Genomic DNA, 23,174 nt, shown 5'->3' with positions numbered 1-23,174 from the left:
CCCACTCATTTAATTATACCATCTCCTGACCGAATAACAATAAATTTATTTCAGGAATCTGTTGGACTAGTGACTTAGATGCCAACTGGCACATGAACAATTCTCGCTATCTCAGAGAATGTGATTTTGCTAGGATGAAGTTCTTTTTGGAAAAAAACATATGGAAAGGACTAAGAAAGTTGAAAGCATCTATCATCAATGGAGGAAGTACCATAAGATACAGAAAATCTCTACAGTTTTTGGACTTTTTCCAGATAAGATCAAAAGTAATTATAAATGCATCAGTTTGTTCATTTCATTACTGGTTGTTGACTTGCATATTTTTAAAATGCATGTACCTGTCTACTGATACATTAAAACTACTTTAATTGAGGTTTTCCTCATTCGTGTAAAAATAAAAATGTTTTTGAATCCAACGTGAATGAAAGAAAACATTTTTATCTTCTTTTTTGTAGGTACTTTACTGGGACTCCAAGGCATTTTACGTGGAGCATAAGATAATAGAAACAAAGACTAATTTTGTCTCAGCTATAGCTCTGGTCAAGATGGTAGTGAAAGGGGCTAGTCCTGACAGTGTTTTAAGTGCAATGGGCTTAACCATTACATCACCAGTACCACCATTAGAATTAAAGAGGTTTATAGAACTTAATGAAATTTCTAGTGAAAAGCTCAGGAAAACCACATAGTGTTGAATGTTGGATACATGCATTTTGCTTTCAGTATTTCAAGGAATCCAATATTGGGAATTTTGATTGATTATTACAAACTTTTAGTTAATCCTGACTGAAAAAGATTTCACTTGGCAAACTTCTCTCAAAACTTTGCTTTTAGTAACAAAATAAAAAAAGAGATTTTGATAAACTCTTATCAAATAAGTGTACTAGTATATATACAAATATACAGGTAAAACAATATCTTTTAAGTACATGTACCTCCATGTGATGTTGATTTTTATCATAGATCTGAAATTTTTCGTAACAAATAATAGAGAAGTTTTCAAAATAATACACCAAATTACTTAAAATCTATTTCAAGTCCTTGATAAAGATGCACATCTGTCATAAAATAAAATATATGAGCCTGGAACAGAGTATGTCTTCCTCCACTTAGTGTAAAACAGTATTATTAAATTTTGTACATGTAACTATTTTTTTTTTTAATTAAAAATTATAAAAATGTTTCCTCTCAGTTGTTGTTTTTTCAACTTTTATTTTAAAAAGGACAAGTTCCAACATATTTCAAATAGTTTTAGTAAAAATAATAACAAAATATCTATTCTCTTCTTTGAACATAATTTATTCTAACATGAAAGTATGACACTTGAGGTATTAATTTGTCCATAGTGAAACAGATAGGACAATGGACTGCAAAATAAATTAATATATCTATAATAATGTGAATATTCATTAAATCACTGCTTCAACATTATTTCTGTTGACTTGAATCTGTAAAAGAAAAAGAGACACATTGAATGCTGGGTGTCATGTTAAGTCTTTGTAAAATTTTAACAACCTAATGTTTGCATGCACACAGACATGTAACAGATTTGTTGGCAAAAAATGCATGCACACAGACATGTAACAGATTTGTTGGCAAAAAAAAGGTTAATCTTTTGTCTTTAGTCAAAAGAAAAATTCATTGCAAAATCTACCTGGTTCAGGTTAACCTCTTGCTTTATCAATATATTGAATTTAAAAACCGTAGGTGTTACTCTTATAAATCCTTAATTTTTATAGTGAATGTATATTTTTCTATATATTGGTGATCTTTTTGAAGTTTTTCATAAGGCAAAAAGTGTAATGCCAAAAAAATTATGTCCGTCATTATATTTTAACAACTTAAAAAATAAAAAATCACTTAAACAGATTCACACAAATAGAAAAGTTATAAACATTAATAACACTTGAGACTTACAGATTTTTTATTCTGCTGACTTGGTCCTGTGTACTCATGTCCCCGCTTTGGAGGTTCATGGACTCCCCTAGTACTAGCTGTGTGTCCATCTCCGCTGTACCTCGGGCGGGGGTACTGGAGAGTCGGGGGTCGTTAGGATCGATGTTTGTAGAACAGAAAGTGGATTCAGGTGTCTGTTGATGGATGGAGGAACCTGCCACATGACGGATCGGTGAGAACATGACCAGGGTCGACTCGTCGTACAGTGCGGATTGTGATGGAGGGCCCTTCAACTCTGGAGATTTCTTGCTGTATTTATTTGTTGCTGCTATTTGAAATTCCTTATCATCTTTCAACTGGTGTGATCCATTCATAGGAATTTCTTAAATGAAAAGAAATACAGTATGTGTTTTGCATAATGTGTTACTTTTATTAACGTAAATATAAGAATGACAATCTGAATGGTGTTGTTTTTGGAGATACATGTTTGTATTCTTGGCTGAAAGAACATTTTATAAGTCAAAATTGTGTCCAACATAATGTATAATTCATCAACAGTATAAACTCTTTCTAAAAAAATATGTTTGTACGTTTTACCTTTACACATTTCTAGCTGAATAGAATGATATATTGCATTTTGTTGCAGTCAATGTTTGGTAAATCTTCATTAGTGATTGGACACATAATGTTGTTTTTGTGGAATAAAGTACTTGCTTAAAGTAAGATGTATTAAGAATACAAAGTACCTGCTTGGATAGTTGCTGATGTCTGTGATGTTAGGGCCGATTCTCTTTGTCTTGGAGCACTAGCTGCCTGATTGGTCACTGTTCTCTGTGGCACTACCACCGGTTCTCTCTCTCTCGGAGCAGAAGCTGTGGACACTTGCCGATACTCCCTGCCAGGATTTACAGACTGGAGTGCTGGCTGTTCTGTTCTTTGAGAATTTGTCATAACCATCTCAATCTATCAAAGGTATTCCAAGTTAGAACCTGATTAGTACCTACATTCGACAACAGAACATGCATTGGTATTGTCTCATCCACTGTCTGATGGATTAATTGCGAAATTATTGGTATGAGTAAATGGCTATTAAGAAGAACTTAGTACCTTGTTTTCCATCATGGAAACTCTATTCTCCACAAGAATCATTCGAGCATTAAGTGACTCAATGGACCTTGTTAAGCCAGATTCCAATGTCCCAAAACATTTGGTTAGCTGTTCTATTGCCTAAAAACAGGTGATATGTTTTAATTGAATGTACATAATGAGACATACATGTACATGAAGAAACCAGTCCATAGCTGTCATCCAAATTTATGTAGGAGTGGAATAAATCTAATTGTGTCAGTCATTTCACATTGAATTTTCAATGAACATTAATCCATTGTAAAAGTTTCTCTTCTTTTTAAATTATATTAAGATTTCATTTAATAAAGATCAAATGTGAAATTAAAACTTCAGCCTGAAGAACTAACAAAGAAATCATTAAAAATTTAAATGTGGAATTGAATAATACTGTATACAGGGAAATATTCGCCCCCATTTTATTTTCGCCCGTTTCGCCCTTGTTGTCAGCGGGCGAATTTAAGACTGGGCGAATTCCAATATTCCAAGTTATCTCTTTAATACACAAGCGTGTCTGAGCGAATTTAAGACATGGTGAAACCGTTTGCAAGTATTGAAAGGAGAAAATAATATGGGGCGAAAATAACCCTTTATACAGTATACCGTAACTCCCTGCAGTAATTCACCTTAAGAATGTGAGTCTCATTAGTTGACATTTGCTGACCGGTCTGTGCAGACTGAGTGTTTGAAGAAGGGCCAGGTGAGGCTTGAACTGTTGCCATTGTAACCCCATTCTGTGGAGGTTCCATAATGGAATGTGCTGGAGTGGCAGCCATGACAGTCTCTATATCATTATCGCCTTCGTCGTCATCATCCTCCTCCTCATCAAAACAAACCCGAGAACCTGGATAATCTAAAGCAATAAAAGATCGTTGAAACAAGAACCAATAGAAGAACCAAATCAATATTTTTTTAATGCAATGCAAAGTCTACTTACATTCCCCATTTATGTAAAAATTACTGTGAAGAAAATTTTACTTAGCTATAACTGATCTACAAGGTATTTTCTGATCCCCTTGATGTCAATGTATAATGCAATTAAAATCCTTTTAATACAAAACATACCACTTCGATTTGACAAAGTTGATTTTGTTTTAGCAATGCTGGGAGTCACCACTGCCCAGTTAAATCCCCTCACATCTCCAACAGAGGGCAGCACCTCCTTGGTGACCCTGGGAGGAGAGGTCACACTGGCCACATGGACTGGGGGAGACCTCTGATTATAATCCCCCAGGTCATTATCTGAGACTTCGGACGACGACGAGGAGTCAGCTTCTCTGGTCGGCTCACATTCAGCTGACCTGTGGTGTGGGTGGGCCACATGCCTGGGAATATTTCCTACTGGCTGCAGTAACTCATTCACAACCTGTATCATAAAGCCAGTTTGTAACAACCAGGTAAAACAAAATTCACTAATATAACTTAATACTTTGTGCAAATATATACAACTAACATAAAAGATAATAATACATTTATATTTATATAATGTATATGTTATCAATATTCAATACATGTACATATTGAGATTAGGACGTTGATCAATATTTTTGCCTTCAGTGTAATTTTCCCTCACATTCAGATGTTCAGTATGGAGTTAAAAATGTAAACTTGTTTAACCTGTGGTTGGTCATTCTCTGTGAGTGACCGCGGGGACACCACACTCTGAGTGTGCAGTGTGCCCTCTCTCTGCAGACTGTCTGTGGAGGATCTAGGTCTTGACCTCTGATGACCTGGTCTGACTTGAGTCAAATCTGTCACCTTGGGTTTGTTTGCCTGTAATGCATTATAAATATAACTAAGGTTACCTTATTAACATTTGTACCGGTACACTTGTACCAACATTAGACGGGATACTGGAAATACTTTCCTAATTGAATACTGGTACATGTAGAACCATTTTAACAAGAGCTTGAACTTTCAGTACAGCATAACTATCTATTTTTTGCTTCAAAACAAGTTAAAATGATGCGGTTTCAAGCGAAATATGCACCCATTGCATAGTCTTAGCTCAAAAGCCAGACAAATCTTGTTGATTTTAAAGAGCCATGACTGAATGGCCTACAATGAAATAGACAGGCCTACGTCACATTGCTGTTTGACACAACTACCCAAAGTCCAAGCTCTTGTTAATATGGTTCTATCACATGGACCAGGAGGACAGCTGAGATTTTTAGTGGAACAGATGGAATGCTGGTACCTAAGGAGATATTATCTGGATCAGGTGAGAGGCTGAGATACTTGCTGAACCCAAGTAGATACCACCGTGGCCATGTAACTTGTTGAAATGGTATGGGCTTTTCAGAGCAGCTAGAGACACTTACCTTAGTAAATACATTGTATCACCTAGAGCAATCAAGAGTCTTGAGAGACTTACCTTAGTAGATATAACCTGGAACAAATGCCTATTAAAGTGAATATTACCTGAACCAGGTGAGAAGATTATTACCTTAGTTGATATCATTTGAGCCAGGTTACTTGTTGTAGTGGTGGGGGCCTTTCTGGGGGCCTGGAGAGACTTATTCTTCTTTTGTATTAACTTCATTACTTCTGTACACATAATGATTTTCCTCTCAACAAAACCACTATTGAAAAACTGTTCCTTTGTAATAGGAGGTTTGTAATGGAACAAGTCCCTCAAAATCTACAATATCAAAGTACATGGTATTTTGAACTGAAGCATTTGAACAATAAATTTGAATTCTATTCTAGCTACAACATATGTTTATAAACCTTGTAGCATCCTTCCATGAAGCGTAGGTCTGTCTTGGTATATAACTCAGTGTCTGTGCCAGCAATCAGCTCAGCAATGGCACAGCTGTAAGTGGTGAAGGCGTAGTGGTAGATAGGAAGCAAGGCAGAGGCCTTACCCAGGGCCAAGCTAAAACACATAAAGCCAATAACGAAGTCAATTTGAGGCATCATTTTCCTTATATGGGCTAGGTTCATAAAATATGATAATTTCAATATTTAAACATGAATGAATCTTGTACTTATCTGTGTATGATAAATGACCTATGACGTCGACATATATTAGGTCTACGAATTTCTTTTACACATATACCCACTCCAACCCAGGGTTTCCTGAATGAACCTTATAATTTTCTGTCTATGACAAATGACCTTTGACATATTAGGTCCATGATAATGAATGTCTTTAACACATACCCACTCAAGTCCAGGGTTTCCTGGTACTTCATTGACTTCAGTTCTTTCTGAAGTTTTCTAATGTTGTTTGTGAGATCCCCAGTCGCCATGTTCTACAACAAATAAAAAATCTATGCCTTACTGATTCAATAAAAATTAAAGAAATAAGTAGTGCATGTCTGAAATTCTAACGAATCAAGGCAAATATTATACCGGGAGGACACTATTACATCATGTTACAAGGCTATTTAAACCGGTCCATCTGACCATGCTTGTGTGATAATGGTTTTTAAGATATTAATAATATTTAAGTTTTAATGCATTTATTTTCATTATTATCAAAGTATGACATTAATGAAGAATGAGAGATGTAATGCAGTAATAAATAATAAACCATCGAAATACCCACTCGTGTTTATCTGTCAACTCGGACAGTTTTAAACGTGTTTTGGCGCGTCTTGTGGTGAGAAGGTGTCCGGTCAAGTCGTACACAGACCAACTCGTATACAGGTCAACTCGTATACAAAATTGCCTCATAAAAAAACGAAAGTCAACTCGTATACAAAAAAATCCCGTAACAAAACATATTTTGGAGAGGGTTTATATAGGCTTTGCCTGTTGCCTAATCCACTTGATTACTCAATAAAATATGTTTAAATTACATATAAGAATAAAATGGATGTCATCAACCATTACAAAGATTGCTGTATGATTGTGCATTGTGATTAAACTCGGTAACGATGTGAAATTACAACAAAAAAATTAACGATAATTAATTGTGTCAATCCAATCATTATTATTTGGTAATTATTTCTACACATCAAAACAATAATTGTTAAAACAACAAGCACGTCCAAACGGATGACTTCTCAAAGGCAAGGCTAATTAAGATACGTCCTCGTTATTTTTTTTGAAAAAAATATATCCAACTTTCCGCTTTTAAATGTCATTTCCCAAACATTTTTCAACATGGTACGACACCTGTGTGTTTCCTGTCGATTTAGTATACGGGAATTTTTTGTATACGAGTTGACTTTCGTTTTTTTATGCGGAAAATTTTGTATACGAGTTGACCTGTATACGAGTTGGTCTGTGTACGACTTGACTGTAAATCGGTGAGAAAAAAGAGATTCCTAAGCCCGATATGTTTACATGGTCTTGATTTATTAAATAAAAAAAATTACATTTATATCATTTCCCCTATTTTTGGGTGATTAATGTTTGACATATTAAGTAGCCTTTTCCTGATTTTTATAAATGATCTAAGATAGAGGGCAATGAATCTAAAATATTACATCTGGTGATTCGTCACATGGTATGAAATCACATGATCTCAGTTTGACTCACGTGAGACTATACACAAAGGGAAAGTAGGCGGCTTCCGTTGGTATTTGTAAGTAAATTAGTATACAGTTACTTATCTAATTGTTAGTTGTTGCATCAAAGCTGTAAATGTGGCTTTATTGGTGTTTTAAGGCTTGATTTAAAAGCGCGTCATTCGTCATTCAATCATGCAAGATTGATTTTTTTTTTGTGTATCAAATGTTGATTTTGTGATCCATAATTATTCTGTTATTGTACTATATAACTGGAAGCAAATTGAAAGTAATAGAAGTTTATTTCAATTATCTTTCATTTTACTTGAAAATCGTTTAAAAACTTCGTTTTATTCAAGTGATAAGACATACCAGTAATAAATCTGAATTAAATAGAGACAATCAGTATTACCGGTAATTTAAGTCACTAACAAGTTTTCAGCTTCTTGCTTATTTGTTGTTCATGTTTGGTTTTTAGCAGTCATCAAAATGGAGAAAGTGTTACTACTTCTGGCAGGAGTTTCTGTTTTATATGCCCTGGATAATGGGCTGGGCCGCACACCGCCGATGGGCTGGAACTCTTGGGAGCGCTTTAGGTGTAATGTTGATTGTGACAATGACCCAGAAAACTGCATTGGGTAGGTCTTCCTCACTAAACTGTTAAATTAGAATATTCACATAAAAATTATTTATATTTCTTGTTGATATGTTATAGTATTTTATGTAGTTATGTAATATCTGTATAAAAATTAAAGTAATCTTTTTATAAGAGTGAATTTATAAGAGGGAAAGGTACAGATACAAGACTCCCCGATAGGCGGCGATAGCGTAGTAGTTAGTAGCAAATCACAATGGCATATCAATGCGGAGAAAATGAAATGCATGTAAAACTAGATGTTTGTGTGTTTTTAGAGAGAAACTCTACATGCAAATGGCGGATAGGATGGCTGCTGATGGCTACAAAGACGCTGGTTATGAGTATGTGAATGTTGATGACTGCTGGATGGCCAAGGAACGGGGACCTGATGGCAAGCTGCAGGCCGACCCCAAACGCTTCCCTAGTGGCATGAAAGCTTTGGGTGATTATGTGAGTTTAGTGGCAGATTTGCTTACCCTTTTATCTCTGATCCAGCCTGGATTCCTTAAAAACAGAATTAAGTTCTGAATTGAATCCTGAGAAATTACTCAGCTGAGATTTTACTCATTTTGCATTTTTGAATCCATATTTTTTTTTCTTCATTTTTTCATTTTCAAGTGAGTTTAATTTTTTGAAATATCAAAACAACTTTAATATAGACACTTGTACCAAAACAGTTTCTATATGTATGTGTGTGGTGGGGGTGGGGGGGGGGAATGGGGGTAAGAAAACTTGAACTATTTAACTTCCAATGATAACATACACCATGTTACAATTTATTAATGGAATTCAATTTACAGTTTCTGCCATGATCAAATTTTAACTTGGAATATTGATTGGTTTTCTAATGGCATGCCAGCATAGAATCGATTCAGTCTATTTATAGTCTGTTTAAAAAGCAAACAAAGGAAAGAGTAGACAATGCATGGAGCTATGCAAAACTAATGGTTAAAAAGCTGCCTGAATATTTTAACATCAACACACTTGGGAAATTTTTCTTTAATCAATGCACTCAACAAGAGTAATATTTAAATTTTTTTTTTTTAAATCACAGTTTTGAAGAAATTATTATTAAACACTTACAAACTGAACAAAAAGTAAATTCATCAAGCAAAAAATCCTCCTTTTTAACGGGGTTTTCCAACGGAAAAATCCGGTTATTAAAATGGTGAAATTGGCGGGCGGGCGGGTGGAAGTTGTTCTTTTGCAGATCAATTGTACATATATCAGAGGTGTGCATATTGCTAGGATTTAGATTTCCGGTAATTTATGAAAAAAATACCTGCTTTTTAACTTAGTCATTTTTTGGCAAAATATTGCATATAGGGTACCCTCATTGTACGGATAACTCCTCCTACAGTTTTCAAGATAGGAAGTTGTTCTTTTGCAGATCAATTGTACATATATCAGAGGTGTGCATATTGCTAGGATTTTGATTTCTGATTATTTATGAAAAAAATACCTGCTTTTGAACTTGGTCATTTTTTGGCAAAATATTGCATATAGGGTACCCTTTCACCTTATCCATTTCACTGGATACGGGTTGACATGGATTATGGATACAGTTCACATAAAAGAAAACCCGGTTTGCTGTCACATTGACAGCTTTTCACTTGTAATACAAATGTGAAATGTAAATCAAGATCTGATTATGTTGGCTTGTGTGGTTTTTCCCAGGAAATGTAGTTCGATTCAAAAAGGCTCAAATCCTAAAATATGTTTCAGTTTAATTTATCACTAATTATAATAGATTGCTAAATTAAGATGTTTGCACACATAAAAGTTGGATTATAGTACATAAGTCTGTGCTAATCACATAATATCTGGCAAATAGTCATATTCTGTGTAGTGTCCTTGGAGCAATGCAGATTGTTGACAATATAATGCTTTATAGATTCACAGTAAAGGCCTGAAGTTTGGTATCTATGAGGACTTTGGAACACAGACTTGCGGGGGATTTCCAGGCAGCAAATTCTTCATGGAGACTGACGCCCAGACATTTGCTGACTGGGGGGTGGACCTCCTGAAGCTGGACGGTTGCTATAGTAACATAGAGGATATGACATCTGGTAATTCTTGTTTTTATTGTAACAACTAAATACAAAGTAAGCAGATCTGTCTAACTGTCTGTAATGAATTTGGTTTCTCATATTTTACTTCAGAACAAAATCAAACCATTTATTTCGTTAACATGACCACGTTTGTAACATTGAATATTGACAATTTAAGGTTATCCTATCATGGAGTTTTTCCTGAATAAGACCGGCAGACCCATTCTCTATTCCTGCAGTTGGCCAGCTTACTTTGTTGCTTATAAAAAAATAGTAAGTCACATACAAAACATTGTCAGTAACCCAGGTGTGATTCACATTTATGTTTTCCATCACTCAAAACCTTGGTTTGCAGTAATGCATACAAGTTTACAACTGTAGATAATGGTTGGTCTGTACTCATATTTTGCATTCCTTCATTCTTTGTTATTTGTCACAGGGGCCAGACATTCTAATTTCTAAACGTTTAATTATTTATAAATGTAAGAAGCATAAGACTGAATCTGAGTTTGCTTTCAATTAAAAGGAATGGTTGTATCATCGGTTTAAATGGATGATGCACAAGACTGCACATAAATGATTAAATATGACTATTTATAGCATGGAAAATTATCTTCAAATGCCTGGTAAAAAAAAAGTTAAAAAAATCAAGTGCCTGTATTTTGTTACATTGTGTATGTATTTAAAACGCAATGTGTTCCTATTTCATAAACCAGTAATTAGGCAAGTTTGTTAGTAACACAACAAAAAGTAGCGTATATGAAAATAATGTAGTATATGCAGAGGAAAAGAAAGTTTTATTAAATCCCATGATTTCATTTACAGTACGATTAGATATTAAAAAATTGTAGAGACCCTAGTATGCTGTTTCCTTGTTTAAGCACTTAAGCAGATATCTTCTTGATCTAGCCAGTGTATACCTATGTTTGCTACCACTTATTATGATCTTCCGACCACTTGTTTACTTGAACATGCTAAACTTCCCCTCCGTACAAAATGATTTCAATTGTTGACTCTGACAGTGTATAACATTTGTATACATTATCATAGGGGCAGGAAAAGATTTTAAGATTGTAATGAATTTATCATTTTGTCTGTTTGCTCAGATTATTTTTAGTTTCTATTTTACTTCAAGCTGCTTTGACTTTTATGCATGCTTAAGATAGTTCAGCCATGAGGCTCATCAGGACTGAGTTATACCTGGTGGTGCTGACTAGATGAAAGTCATCGACTCTCCGTTGATAGCAAAACACTCTTTAACAAAATAACTTTCAGCATAAGCTGGTGCCCATTTTCAGCTTGATGGACTGATATGAGGCAGATAAAGTGTCTTGGCGGGAAATCAAAACACACACCAGCAATTGGCAGCAGTGGGATTTGAACCAGCTGTTTTCATTCACTGGTCTAGTGCATTTGACCACTGAACCACTTGCTCCACTTAGCTTAGATAGTGGCATCTTTTATGTAATAAAATACTGATAATTGTTGAATTAAGCAGTTGGATCTCTTAGACAGGATCGAGTACAGAATGGAAGACATCAAACATACTGCTTACAAACCCATGTACAATGAAATTACTCTGATTTTCACTTCACTGTTAGCATGCATAGCTCAATTTATACTGCACATTATACTCATTACTAATAGTATAGTGTAGGTTTCAACCTAGCAAACTGGTAGCTGCTAAATTCAAGAACATGTATATGATTGTTTGTAACTTTAGCCTGACTACAAGGCCATCGCCAAGAGCTGTAACATCTGGAGGAATTACGATGACATCCAGGATTCATGGGACAGTGTGACGGAAATCGTCAACTACTACGCCAAGAACGAGGGAAACTTCTTTGAGGTGGCTGGTCCAGGCAGTTTTAATGATCCTGACATGGTATGTACATTTTATAATTCGTTAACAAACAGGGCTGGGACAATACATTATTTTCTGTATAGATATGTGTCACTATATTTGTGTCACAATATGATAGGTATCATGATGATAATATTCTTTCGATGAAAGAGGTTGTTTTCCATTATCTAAAATAAAATACTTTTACTTAAATTGTTGAAACTTGAAGCCTTAAGAGAAAACACTTTATACTGTCATAGACATGGTTGTCATTTTGAATACATTGTGCTCTCAGTATTTTATTTTGGTTTTAAAAAACTGAGTTCCCATTGGATAATATGTCACATTTAAATGAAATTTAAGCATATGGTCTATAATACAGAAATTGAATTTTTCGTATCCATATTTTGTTATATTGTCCCAGCCCAATTAACAAATAACTTATCCTGGAAAACATCTTGCTGGTAATTAGATCCATGATTTTATTTGATAGAGTGAATCAAAGATAATGGTAATCTATATGACTGATATTTGATTCTTTTAAAAGTTCAATTCAAATTTTCAATATGCATGATATATACATAAGGTTTAAACAGTGACAAGTAAGGTCAGTGGTAATTTTTGTTGATATATTATAGCTGATCATTGGAAACTTTGGCTTGAGTCGGGACCAGCAGCGGGCACAAATGGCCATGTGGGCGATCATGGCTGCCCCACTGCTCATGTCGGCTGACCTCAGGAAGATGGACCCTTACTCCAAGTCTATACTGCTCAACAAAGACGTGATTGCTATAAACCAGGACCCAATGGGACAGCCAGGGTCAATCATACTGGATGTGAGTAGTCTTCTTGGCTTATAGGTGACAGATGGCAAAGTTCTGATCCTGAATGAAAATGCCTTGTTCATTGATTAGTAATCAACATGTACATATACTTTCGTGCAGAGACAAAGAGTGGCCTAATTCTTATCCAGCTTTATGAAACAATCTCGCATGAGTCAGATTTGTAAAAGTTTATCCATCTTAAATATATCTGTAATATTCCATATTTACAGAAGCTTTTTAAGCTGTAAAATTAAGGTGTATCATTTGGCCCAATAATTTATTCATTTTGTATATGCACTCACAGTTTGTCCAGCTAGCTGATATTCTTGATAAACCATGATTTTCTGTTAAATTCCATCTTAGAGACTTGATGACCAGTTTAGAACTGTTTTAACAAGAGCTTGGACTTTGGGCAGTACGTGATAAACTCCGATTTGATGAAGGCGGGGTCTATTCATGGTTAACTGTCCAGCTATTGGCTAATATATATGCATACATTAAACCCCATGACACTCGTCCGACTTCATCCAGGGATGTATATTTCGCTGAAACAGCCTCAGTTTCACACAGCAGAGCAACGGTTTTGAAAATCTATGAATATTAATGAGGTTCTCTTAGCGAATTAGAAGAAAGGATGTCAATGTTTGACAGCTTGATTTGATGAGCAAACTAGATAGTAACATCCAACCGAAAGTCCAAGCTTCTGTTAAAACGGTTCATTGGAAGTAAAAAAAAAAAAAAACGAGGAAAAAAACCTCTTTGCTGAAAATTTGCTGGACAGATGCCTGATTATAGCTTCAAACCAATTATGTGATCAAATATTTCTAGTGTTACTTATATCATTCTTTACTGCTGTTTACTGACCAGAAGCACCTGTAAATAACAATGATGAGATGCTTCGGACACCTCTGACTTTGCTGCTCTTTGATATGATCAATACAAATTTAGCAATGTATGGCATTTTAATCAATTGATCAATTGAAACTCGGTTTTCTATTGACAGATGAACCAAATACAGATATGGTTTAGACCTGTGATGCCAAAGGGGAGTGCTGCTTTTGCTGTTCTTTATACTGGGTCCTATGGCACACCGGAAAAGGTAATTTAACACAGGCGGGCACTCTATCATACAGTATGCTCTGTTGATATCTATTGATATACACTGTCATTGGACTTTTTATGACCCTGATGTAATGATTTATCAATAATCTTTCAAGAGGCCAGGGCTAAAGTGTAATTATTTCTTTCAGGTTAATAAATCATCTACATGTAGTTAACAAATATCAAAAGTGACAGTAAAAATAATGTGAATTGCTATAATCGTAACCATAAAAAAAAAAAGATAATGAAGCAATGCTTAGCAAATGTTCATGTGACATAATCAGATTTGAGTTGCTTTTCTTGAGTAAAGTTAGCATATTATTCTCTTCTAATAAAATAACAAAAAATTTTATCTCTGGTTATTGCAAGTTATTTTTCATAGCTGATTTTAATGGTGGTGATAGAAGTACTGACCAGTCAATATTTTTCGTAAAAACTAACTTTTCAATTATCAATAGTGAGAATCTACTTCTGTCTATTATAGAATATTTAAGTTTATGATTTTTTTCATAAGACTGTTGATTTATTTTCAGTTGAGTTTGAAGTGTGAGACCCTTGGAATGGTTGGATCAGGGGGCTACAATGTGACGGAGGTGTTTGATGGACGTTACGTGGGAATGTTTAAATCCGCAGACAATATTAACATCACCGTGAACCCCTCGGGAGTTTTCCTCGGTAAAGCTGTATACCTAGGAAACTAGACCCACGAACAGTTAGTGATACTGAGGCTGTGACCATTGATCTCGCATTTGTTGGACTGTTCATGCAAACTTCATTTTGGTATATCTGAAATTTAAATGCAATCAGATCCATATTTACTGATAATCATTTAACAGCCTTTACATTGGGTATTTCCTGCTAAATTTATGTTTGTGTATTTAATGTTTGTGTAGTTAATTATTTATCTGTTAGTTATTGAATCACTCATATCTTGGCATTTATGTATTCAATAAACTATATATATACAACATGTCCACACACAAACCTTTGTTCCTCTCCATTACTGAATGCATTTTGAAATATTTTTGCTATTGTAATACATTTGACAGATTTAACAGACAGGTTGGATTATTATAAAGCTATGTACAGAATCAGAAATAATATAATCCAAACAAATTTTTATATGCATATTTTTGTGTTGTATTTTTACCAAGTTTCTGCTTTAGTTAATACCTTAGCTTCTCTTTTTGCATAATTGTTCAATATTCACTATGTCGAATTATGTAGATGAATAAGTTTGAATCGTTTAAGGGATATGAATTTTCTCAGGTGTAGATTTCTTATATATAACAGAATCATGTTGAACAATTATTTTGTGAATTAAGTCTGCTTGATCATGTATTGTGTTACAGTACTGTGAAATCTCTACATGTTTGTAGTGAGTAGGTCATGTACTTAGTGTGTGGTTGTACAGAGCGGGATTTAATACTCTTTGAGAAATAAAATATATAAAATGGTGTTTTCTGTTAAATGTGTATTTTCACAGCACCAGGTGTTATAAAACATTAGGTTGCTTTCTGTGATGAAATATTACACAGAAATGTTCAAGTGTTCATTTAAACAATAAAATGCTTTCTTTGGTGATTCATGCATGATATGAAGTTGGCGACATTGCGTTAGCGGGTTATGTATTTATTTTTCTGCAATGATCACTACCTTAATAACCCGCATTCATCAAAGAAAACATTTTATTGTTTATATTTGCATCTTTCTTTTAACAAATTAATGAATTGATTGTAAATAAATGGAGAAAAATTCACAAAATTAATGTTAATTTTCATCAGTTCATTAGTTAAAAGAACCAGTCTCCTTAGGGAATATTAGTCTGACATTATCATGATTATTTCGTGCAGTCCGTGATTTTTCTTAGGTCGCTTTACAAGTTTCGACCAAACGATAAACGGGGCACGTAGATTTCAGTTTGGCTGTTTCTACATAATATAGAGTTAATAAGTTTCCGTCAGAAATAGAGGGAATCATACTCGGTAGATGTACTTAAATGTCAAAAAAGCTTTGGTTGGTAGATGTAATGAAAAGTTAGAGAGGTCAAGGTCAGAACGGTCAATGTTACAATGATTTCATAACTTGAATGACTTGTTTGGACTTTGCTTTTTAAATTTATCTCCTTTCGTTTGCGTTGTAATGTCATCGTCTTAGTTAATTTGAGTTGTTCCATGGGGTTGAAAACCAGTTCATATCTTTATCAAAAAGTAAATTTAAGGTTAATTTTCAAACATCGGAGTCATTTTGATAGAGAGTCATGATCAACGGTCAAGTCAGAAATAAGCACTTGAATTCTGTATGATAAAGTCTCCATTAAATGAGGGGGCTTATTGTTGAATTCAAAGTCGAATGTAGAATATTTAATTTACACGATGATGATAATTATATACAATTAATTAACATTCTTTATCGTGTAGAAATTTTTGTGGAGAACAATAAAAAACGAAAAGAAACTAAACCAAAAAAAAAAACAACAACAAAAACCGGAGTAATTATCATTAATACCTCGACAACATTTTAAAAATTTGGTAAAGTCAAATATAAGATCAAGTTACAGACATTTTAAGATTCATGAGTGCAATTAACGCCGATAGTGCGTTAGGATAATTGAGACTTAGAAGATTTATCAGACTATCAGACCTGGTCTACTGATTAAATATTTGCCGACCTTGATAAAACCTAAAACATGTACATAAATTGTACATTCTAACAAAAGGGTATGAGTGTTACCCACAAATTAGTTCCTCTGTGGCACTTATCTATAAGTCTAGAAACCTATAACACAGAACTTAAAATCAACAGGTTCTCCATTTTACTCATACCTGCTTTACACAGGATTAATCCACACCAAAAATCTATCCGAGGACACCATTTCCCGTTAACATTTTTCCTCCTAATAGATTTCATTATGAAAGAAACCCCCCATTCTTTAACAACTAAAATACAATCCAGATTTGTCACCATCGCCTAGTTTGTAGATTGAATTGTCGATATTTATAAACTCTGGTGAACTTGACTTACATGTAGATCGTTTGCTTAATATTGTTATTCGACTGTTTTTGAAATATCCTTAAGGTGGGTCCCTACTCAACATTTTTGGGTGATGCTTTTTATTTGTCTTGAAACTATTAATGAGCACCTTTGTAATTAAAAAGCTAAAAAAAATTTGTGTACATACTTTTCTTGCCAGAATCTTCACAATATCCATTACACGTTTCCAGCCAATTTCCATTTTTTTGGCAGTTTTAAATACATATCTTTAAATCAATAATATGTAAAAACACTTTATAGTTCCCATTTTAATTGATAATCTGGTTTTAAAAGAAAGAAACTTTGTTGGGAAAGAATAGAAAATAAAAAAACCCTAATTACTACAAAATTTGAAGATAATATCTTGACATAATCTTGTAATTTAATGGTTACTAGTAACTAGCTTATTTTTCTTTTTGAAAATTTAGATCTTTATCTGTTGCATTTTGAAAGCTACACAAATACGTGTATTGTGATTAACACGCTTATTTTCTTTTCTAGAACTATAAACACACACACACACACACACACACAGGCACACACGCACAGAATTTTTCATTTTTTTCTAACCTTTTTTGAACGATTTAATTGATATACATTTTATTAATATTTAACACAATCACTTGATATTTTTGGCCAGTTTTTGTGCCAGTTTATGTGCCATTTTGAAATTAACTCTATGCAAGCCATTTCATCGTACAAATGAACATTTGGCAAAAAGATAATTTATAGATTTCGTTCGATAGTTTTTTGGGGGATGGTGGGTACGGAACTTTTATTAGAAGGAAACTTCGAACCCTTAATCTCGTGTTGGACATTTGCTTAATACTGACCAATTGATCACCCTCAGAGATCTCCGTGATAGGTCAGTTTTCCAACAGACACACCGATGACAAGAAATCGTGTGGTTTTAAACACCTGCAAGTGAAGCAATAACCATCAGTCCTGTCTAGTTACACTGAATGACTCAAGGCCCAAAGTCATAGACATGTTCCCTGGGTGTAGGTGGTTCAACTTCGTTCTCCTGGCTTTGGTTGGATCAGTCTCTCTTCCCGTGAAAGGTAGTTGTCCGCCAGTATGCAGATGTTCTAATGTGTCAGCTATATGTCGGTCCGGACTCACCGTATTCCCCTCTGGTCTACCACCAGGGTTAACAGCCATCTCGGTAAGCGGTACATATTCAAGCAGAAACAACATACCCTCAATAGCCTTTTCCTTTTTTACCTCCGTTTCACGGTTAGAGAGGCTTCACATGGCATTCTGCAGAATTGAAACCATCACAGACGGCGCCTTACCGTCAACTTTGGTCACCCTAAATATCTCTTACAATAGAATTTGGATAATTTCAAGATCAACGTTAAACAATCTTATTCATTTGAGACAGTTACATTTAACAGGAAATATTGGAACGGATATTTCTCACACTGCATTTAACAATTTGAGAAGGTTAAAAGAACTGTATATGGCAGATATGGGAATAAAAGTGTTTGACAAAAGACTACTGGAACATTTGCCAATGTTGAAGGTATTGGATCTTCATGGAAACAAACTGAAACATCTCGACTGGACGTTTACGGAGACATTAACCTCCTTATCTTACATTGATATTTCAGGGAATCTTTTTTCCGAGCTATCAAATTCTAGCATTATGAATTTGCGTCATATTAAATCGATAAATTTAAGTAATAACAATTGGAAATGTAATTGTGCCTTAGAATGGGTGAAGGTGTTGCCTTCTCCTATTCCAGAATCTGTTGACTGTAGCGGACCTTCATCTGTACGATATCTATCAATCGTCAATGTTCCTTCATCACAACTTACATGTGTACCGGCATCAGTGAGGTGTTCCACGGTTTCTTTTACGGGAAAGTACCACACCCAGTTGAATATTTCCTGTAGCTTTGGCGGGGACCCCTTCCCTGACGTTTCTTGGATAAGACCTGATGGCGTCAAACTACAATATTACAACTATGACCATCCAAATTATGTCGTTTCAGAAACTGGTATGCTGACTATCAAATCTTTAGATATTTTAGATGATGGGCGGTGGACATTACATGTAAATAATGTCAAAAAGCAAAACTCTGTGTCATTGTCTGTCACTGTCACCGGCATTTTAACCACAACAACAACAGCAACAACCACCACCAAAGGTATCAGTACTTTCTCTCTGACAGCGCCATCTACTTCCTCTATGACGACTATCACTGCAACCTTTGGAAACACCTTAGCGATGGATTCCAAAAGCAGAGGAGGTAGCGCGACTGTCGTCTGCTTGACGGTTCTTGGCAGCCTCGTTTTGGTGATCAGTATAGCCGTTTTCTTTCTCTGTTTATTCAATGTTTGCGGTCTACGTTTTTTGAGGCGACGTTCGGTTCATGATTGGTCTGAAACCACACAACAAACTTTACACAAGTAGGCGTTTGTATTTCAAGATGTTATGCATGTACATAGTTTACAGGGAAAGTGTATCAGTATAGATGTTTTTATCGATATATTAAGAGCTGTACTGTGAAATATGTCGATAAATACATATGTACTTAAAAAAAACCTCCATAGTAATATTTAACCATTTTCCCGTTTCTTTGAATTAAATTTCCGATTTTAGTTTGCTACAGAGTATTTATTTTGAATGTTCAATTTCGGCAATTTTAAACGTACAAAAGTGCAAAAGCTTCATAAAGGTGTTATTGGTCATTTGTTATTAATAGCAAAAATATAGCCTATGAGTTTTGAGAAGAAGTATTTTAAAAGAAGCTAAGAACATATTAGACTTTCAACTTGTTTGCAATGCTCTTCCCAACTTGTTTGATCATACAAATAACCAATGTTGTAAAATTTAAGATGTAACATTTGTCGTGTTTTAAATCTGAAATATTCCAGCCGTCACTAAATTGTGTGCACAAGTGGTCTTCATAGATTTTGCAATTGCTCATGTTTAACAAAAAAAACCAAAAAACAAATTCAAGTTCACTTCATTTTCATGTTGAATGGGAATAAAGACAACTTTTTAAGGAAAGTAAGTAAATTTATTGATGGTGGCATGCGTATACAATTTCATATGGTATAACAACAATGATAAGTAAAAGTTTAATACCCGGTCTGTCTGGCCTATATGCCTTTTTAAATACATGATATATGAAAAAGTAGAATAACACAGCGGCAAGAGACAGTACAATGTAACGGTTGTTACTTTTTGTCTCACCATTTCAGTCCCTCAGTCAATGCATTAAACAATTTTATAGCATTCTTCTGTCAAGTAAATGAAGATTTTGTACTTTTTTACCATTTTGTTTTTCAAATTTCGTGATACACATAAAAGAAAGAACAACCACACTCTTATCACAGATAATATTCGGAAATTGAATTTGCCTATCAATTATTTCGTTAATCCTTGCTTTGCTGTGGACCTGCAGTATCTTTAGAATACTTACCGTTTTCTAAGCTATAGATCAGTATCCCCCCAAACTCAGTATCCAATAAACGGGTTACTGAGCAGATAAGGATGCATATATTGAATACAACTATCCTGAGTAGAGTCTCATTACACCAGCAAGCTCCTCTACAAAGTGATCATGATTGCTGCTAGTTAGATGATTTAATGAAATTAGAAGATCACTAATTAGCTTGCTTCTATACCTACATGTATAGAGGAAATTATTTTCTCAATTTGTTTCGGAATAAGAAATAATGGTCTACATGTAAATTGGTAGGGCTTTTATGATATAGCTATATATTTGTACAGTATGCATAGTGTCCATTCTGTCAGTACAATGCATTTTTTTTTAAAAATTCTCTTTGAATCGAAAACCGTCCTTTATCAGGGTCCCTTTCTTGAGCTGAAGAAAAACAAAACTTTATATAACAGCTTTAGTTGATTGCTGCTTTTTTAATTATACAAATAAACGAAGTCTTCTTTTTTAGGTTTCATTTTTTTCTGGACATATGGTCATTGAGAAGATTTTCATAATCAATATTATTTTTGCCCTTTTATCCAATTAATGGGGCATCTCTATTAAGAATAAGGGCGTGGTCCTTTATTTGAAGATTTTTGTTGACTTGGTTGAATAGTTCTCAAAATGATGTTGAAAACGGGTAAACAACAACGCCGAGAATGATAACAACGACCTTTGTAAGCCCAAGCCATCGATCAAACCAAAAGTATATTTCAAGTGTTACTTTTGAAAATTCTTAAGATTTTTATATGTAAAACAATGAATGACGTGATCATGATCATGCTAATAACGTCAGGCGCACGAAGCACGAAAGCGCAATATCAATAGATCAAGATTTTAAGATGCTGAAAGTGAATACATTTGATCATGTGATAAAAAATATGCCCTTTCTATGTGAAGCATTAAAACATGTGATTATATCTTAATTTTTTATTCCATGTGCATTATTTAAAAACATTTTAATAACAAGTATAAATTTTGATCAAAGTTCAATGTCCGATGCTACTTTGACGGTTCAGTTTACTAATGATCTCTTAACCACTCGTACTTAAAGATTCAAAACAACACTCAGTAGTGCTTCTGATTAAAGTGGTCATGAGTGCAGAGGATCCTCGTGACATTATAAAACACTGCACAGCTATCTGATACTAACATTTTAAAGGAGGAAGTCGAAGTAACAACTGCAGCAGTTATATAATGTAAGTATACTTTACTCCGATCTAACTCCGTCTAACAGATCAAGGCATTAATTCTATCTTGACTTAATTAGTCAACTGGTTAATTAAAAAAATCGACTTCTATAAAAATCAAAGTACTGAAGTACTGAAAGCCGGGCTCTTTTGGTGTGTCTTTATGCATATTGTGTAGTAAAGACTGAAAATAAATCTCTCTCTCTCTCTCTCTTTTAATGTCGGCAAAGCATGAGAGCGACCAAATTTTGTAAGCGGTTATAAACAAAAAAATATGTCTGTCTAGTAGAAGTTAAAAAAGTTCAACAGTTGCTGCCTTGAATTTTGCAACAAGCATTATATATTCAATCCCCGTCTCTTCATCGTGCAGCAAAGTAGTTCATGGAAATTCATGCGCATTGTATGTGTCCAAAATGCATAGCAATGTTTTAAAAACAGGTTATTAATAAGAAAACTAAAAAAGATAGACAATTCATTCGAAATTTAAAAAAAAGAAACAAAATGCCAACACTTTTGACAAAACGTGGCTCTTGTGTAACTATTTGGTATAGCGGAAGCGTTACCTCGACGCTGTTTGGTTTTTTGTTTATTTGTGCTATTTATAGTAACATTTGCGATTTGCCTGCCTAGGACTCTGCTTTCAGCAGAGCCCGGCTAACAACACAAATGCCATCGTCGGAGCCTATGATTAGCAACAAAAAGGGGGTGGGGGATCCGTGGGATTCCGACAATGTAAGAAGTACTGGGTACATTTTACTTCTAATGTTTTGTGTGTGCTGTTGACTATTTGTAACATAGCCAAAGACTAGTTTGTATATATGTTAACTGAATCATTTTATTTCTAGTCTCAAGATGAAAACATCCACCATAGTGGTACTGTTAGCGGTGCTGCTCATGTCTGAGCAAGCAGTGGGTCAAAGCTGGTGGGATAGGTTCCGGAATCGAGTCCAGAGCGGATTTGACACCGCGTCTGGCCACGTCCAACAAGCCGCAGAGGAAGCGGAGGCTCTTGCCAGACAGGCGGCTGAACGAGCCCGAGATGCCGCCGCGAGGGCCCGAGAACTCGCCAGGCAGGCGGCCGATGGGACTAGGGACTTTGTGAGACGAAGAATTGATGATTTAGACTAAAGTCATAATAACATTTTTATACGAGAATCAGCGATCGTGTCAAGTGAGCACTTGAAAGTCTTGATTAAAGAACGGACTACTTACTACGTACTTGTTTTAAGTCGATTTAAATGAAGTCTTATTTTACGTTTATACATATATAGGTCTCTGGCGATGTAAATTGAGTGACTGAAACTATAAAATAAATTCTGCTCCAATTGAAGCTGGTGAGAGAGAGAGAGAGAGAGAGAGAGAGAGAGAGTTAATTAACGATTTCACTTTAGTTAATACTACATGAGGAACTTAATCTATATCAAACTTCTTATGTGCCAAATATGACGCTAAATGTCTACATCTAAGTGTCTACTTTTTGTTCATCATTTTAATTTCTAGTGCAGTATGATGTATATTTTGTCAATAACAACGATTGCCGATTAGAATCAGACCTTTTGGTT

At 34.7% G+C, this 23,174-nt stretch overlaps 2 protein-coding genes and 1 long non-coding RNA gene across 5 annotated transcripts; 2 read left to right on the top strand and 1 right to left on the bottom strand.

Moving 5' to 3' along the window:
* Positions 1-1,275: 1,275 nt before the first annotated feature.
* Positions 1,276-8,031, bottom strand: LOC105331659 (uncharacterized). Of its 3 annotated transcripts, none has more exons than XM_066077248.1 (11): positions 7,891-8,031; positions 6,184-6,275; positions 5,749-5,896; positions 5,465-5,659; positions 4,636-4,791; positions 4,084-4,384; positions 3,645-3,871; positions 3,001-3,120; positions 2,640-2,856; positions 1,915-2,275; positions 1,276-1,445 (listed from the first exon to the last, which is right to left on the bottom strand). In XM_066077248.1, the coding sequence occupies exons 2-11, from the start codon at positions 6,270-6,272 to the stop codon at positions 1,412-1,414; spliced, it is 1,848 nt and encodes a 615-aa protein (XP_065933320.1). In that variant the 5' UTR covers positions 6,273-6,275; positions 7,891-8,031; the 3' UTR covers positions 1,276-1,411. The 3 variants fall into 3 exon arrangements, with proteins under 3 accessions (XP_065933320.1, XP_034301454.2, XP_019924229.3); XM_034445563.2 differs by lacking the exon at positions 7,891-8,031 and adding an exon at positions 6,572-7,237; XM_020068670.3 differs by lacking the exon at positions 7,891-8,031 and adding an exon at positions 6,376-6,427.
* On the top strand, positions 7,968-15,392 carry LOC105331657 (alpha-N-acetylgalactosaminidase). The gene is made up of 8 exons (XM_011433935.4): positions 7,968-8,116; positions 8,391-8,565; positions 10,010-10,184; positions 10,345-10,439; positions 11,890-12,051; positions 12,648-12,845; positions 13,837-13,932; positions 14,468-15,392. Exons 1-8 carry the CDS (start codon positions 7,968-7,970, stop codon positions 14,633-14,635), a joined length of 1,218 nt encoding a protein of 405 aa, XP_011432237.3. The 3' UTR covers positions 14,636-15,392.
* A 4,037-nt stretch (positions 15,393-19,429) lies between these two features.
* On the top strand, positions 19,430-22,942 carry LOC105331656 (uncharacterized). Its single transcript, XR_900657.4, has 2 exons — positions 19,430-21,621; positions 22,458-22,942. It is a non-coding gene; the product is annotated as an uncharacterized lncRNA (long non-coding RNA).
* The last annotated feature ends 232 nt before the right edge of the window (positions 22,943-23,174 follow it).

The sequence above is a fragment of the Magallana gigas genome, chromosome 2, assembly GCF_963853765.1.
Source record: "Magallana gigas chromosome 2, xbMagGiga1.1, whole genome shotgun sequence".
Classification (NCBI taxonomy): domain Eukaryota; kingdom Metazoa; phylum Mollusca; class Bivalvia; order Ostreida; family Ostreidae; genus Magallana; species Magallana gigas.
This window is presented reverse-complemented; position numbering and strand designations above follow the sequence as displayed.

Excerpts from the sequence above, each read along its gene's own strand:
- LOC105331657 (XM_011433935.4), top strand. The coding sequence starts at position 7,968 with ATGGAGAAAGTGTTACTACTTCTGGCAGGAGTTTCTGTTTTATATGCC. Across the intron at positions 8,117-8,390 it reads GACCCAGAAAACTGCATTGG|AGAGAAACTCTACATGCAAA; the intron begins GTAGGTCTTCCT and ends GTGTGTTTTTAG. Across the intron at positions 12,052-12,647 it reads GTTTTAATGATCCTGACATG|CTGATCATTGGAAACTTTGG; the intron begins GTATGTACATTT and ends GATATATTATAG.
- LOC105331659 (XM_066077248.1), bottom strand. The coding sequence starts at position 6,272 with ATGGCGACTGGGGATCTCACAAACAACATTAGAAAACTTCAGAAAGAA. Across the intron at positions 5,660-5,748 it reads TCATGGAAGGATGCTACAAG|ATTTTGAGGGACTTGTTCCA; the intron begins GTTTATAAACAT and ends TTGATATTGTAG. Across the intron at positions 4,792-5,464 it reads CTCAAATGATATCAACTAAG|GCAAACAAACCCAAGGTGAC; the intron begins GTAATAATCTTC and ends AATGCATTACAG.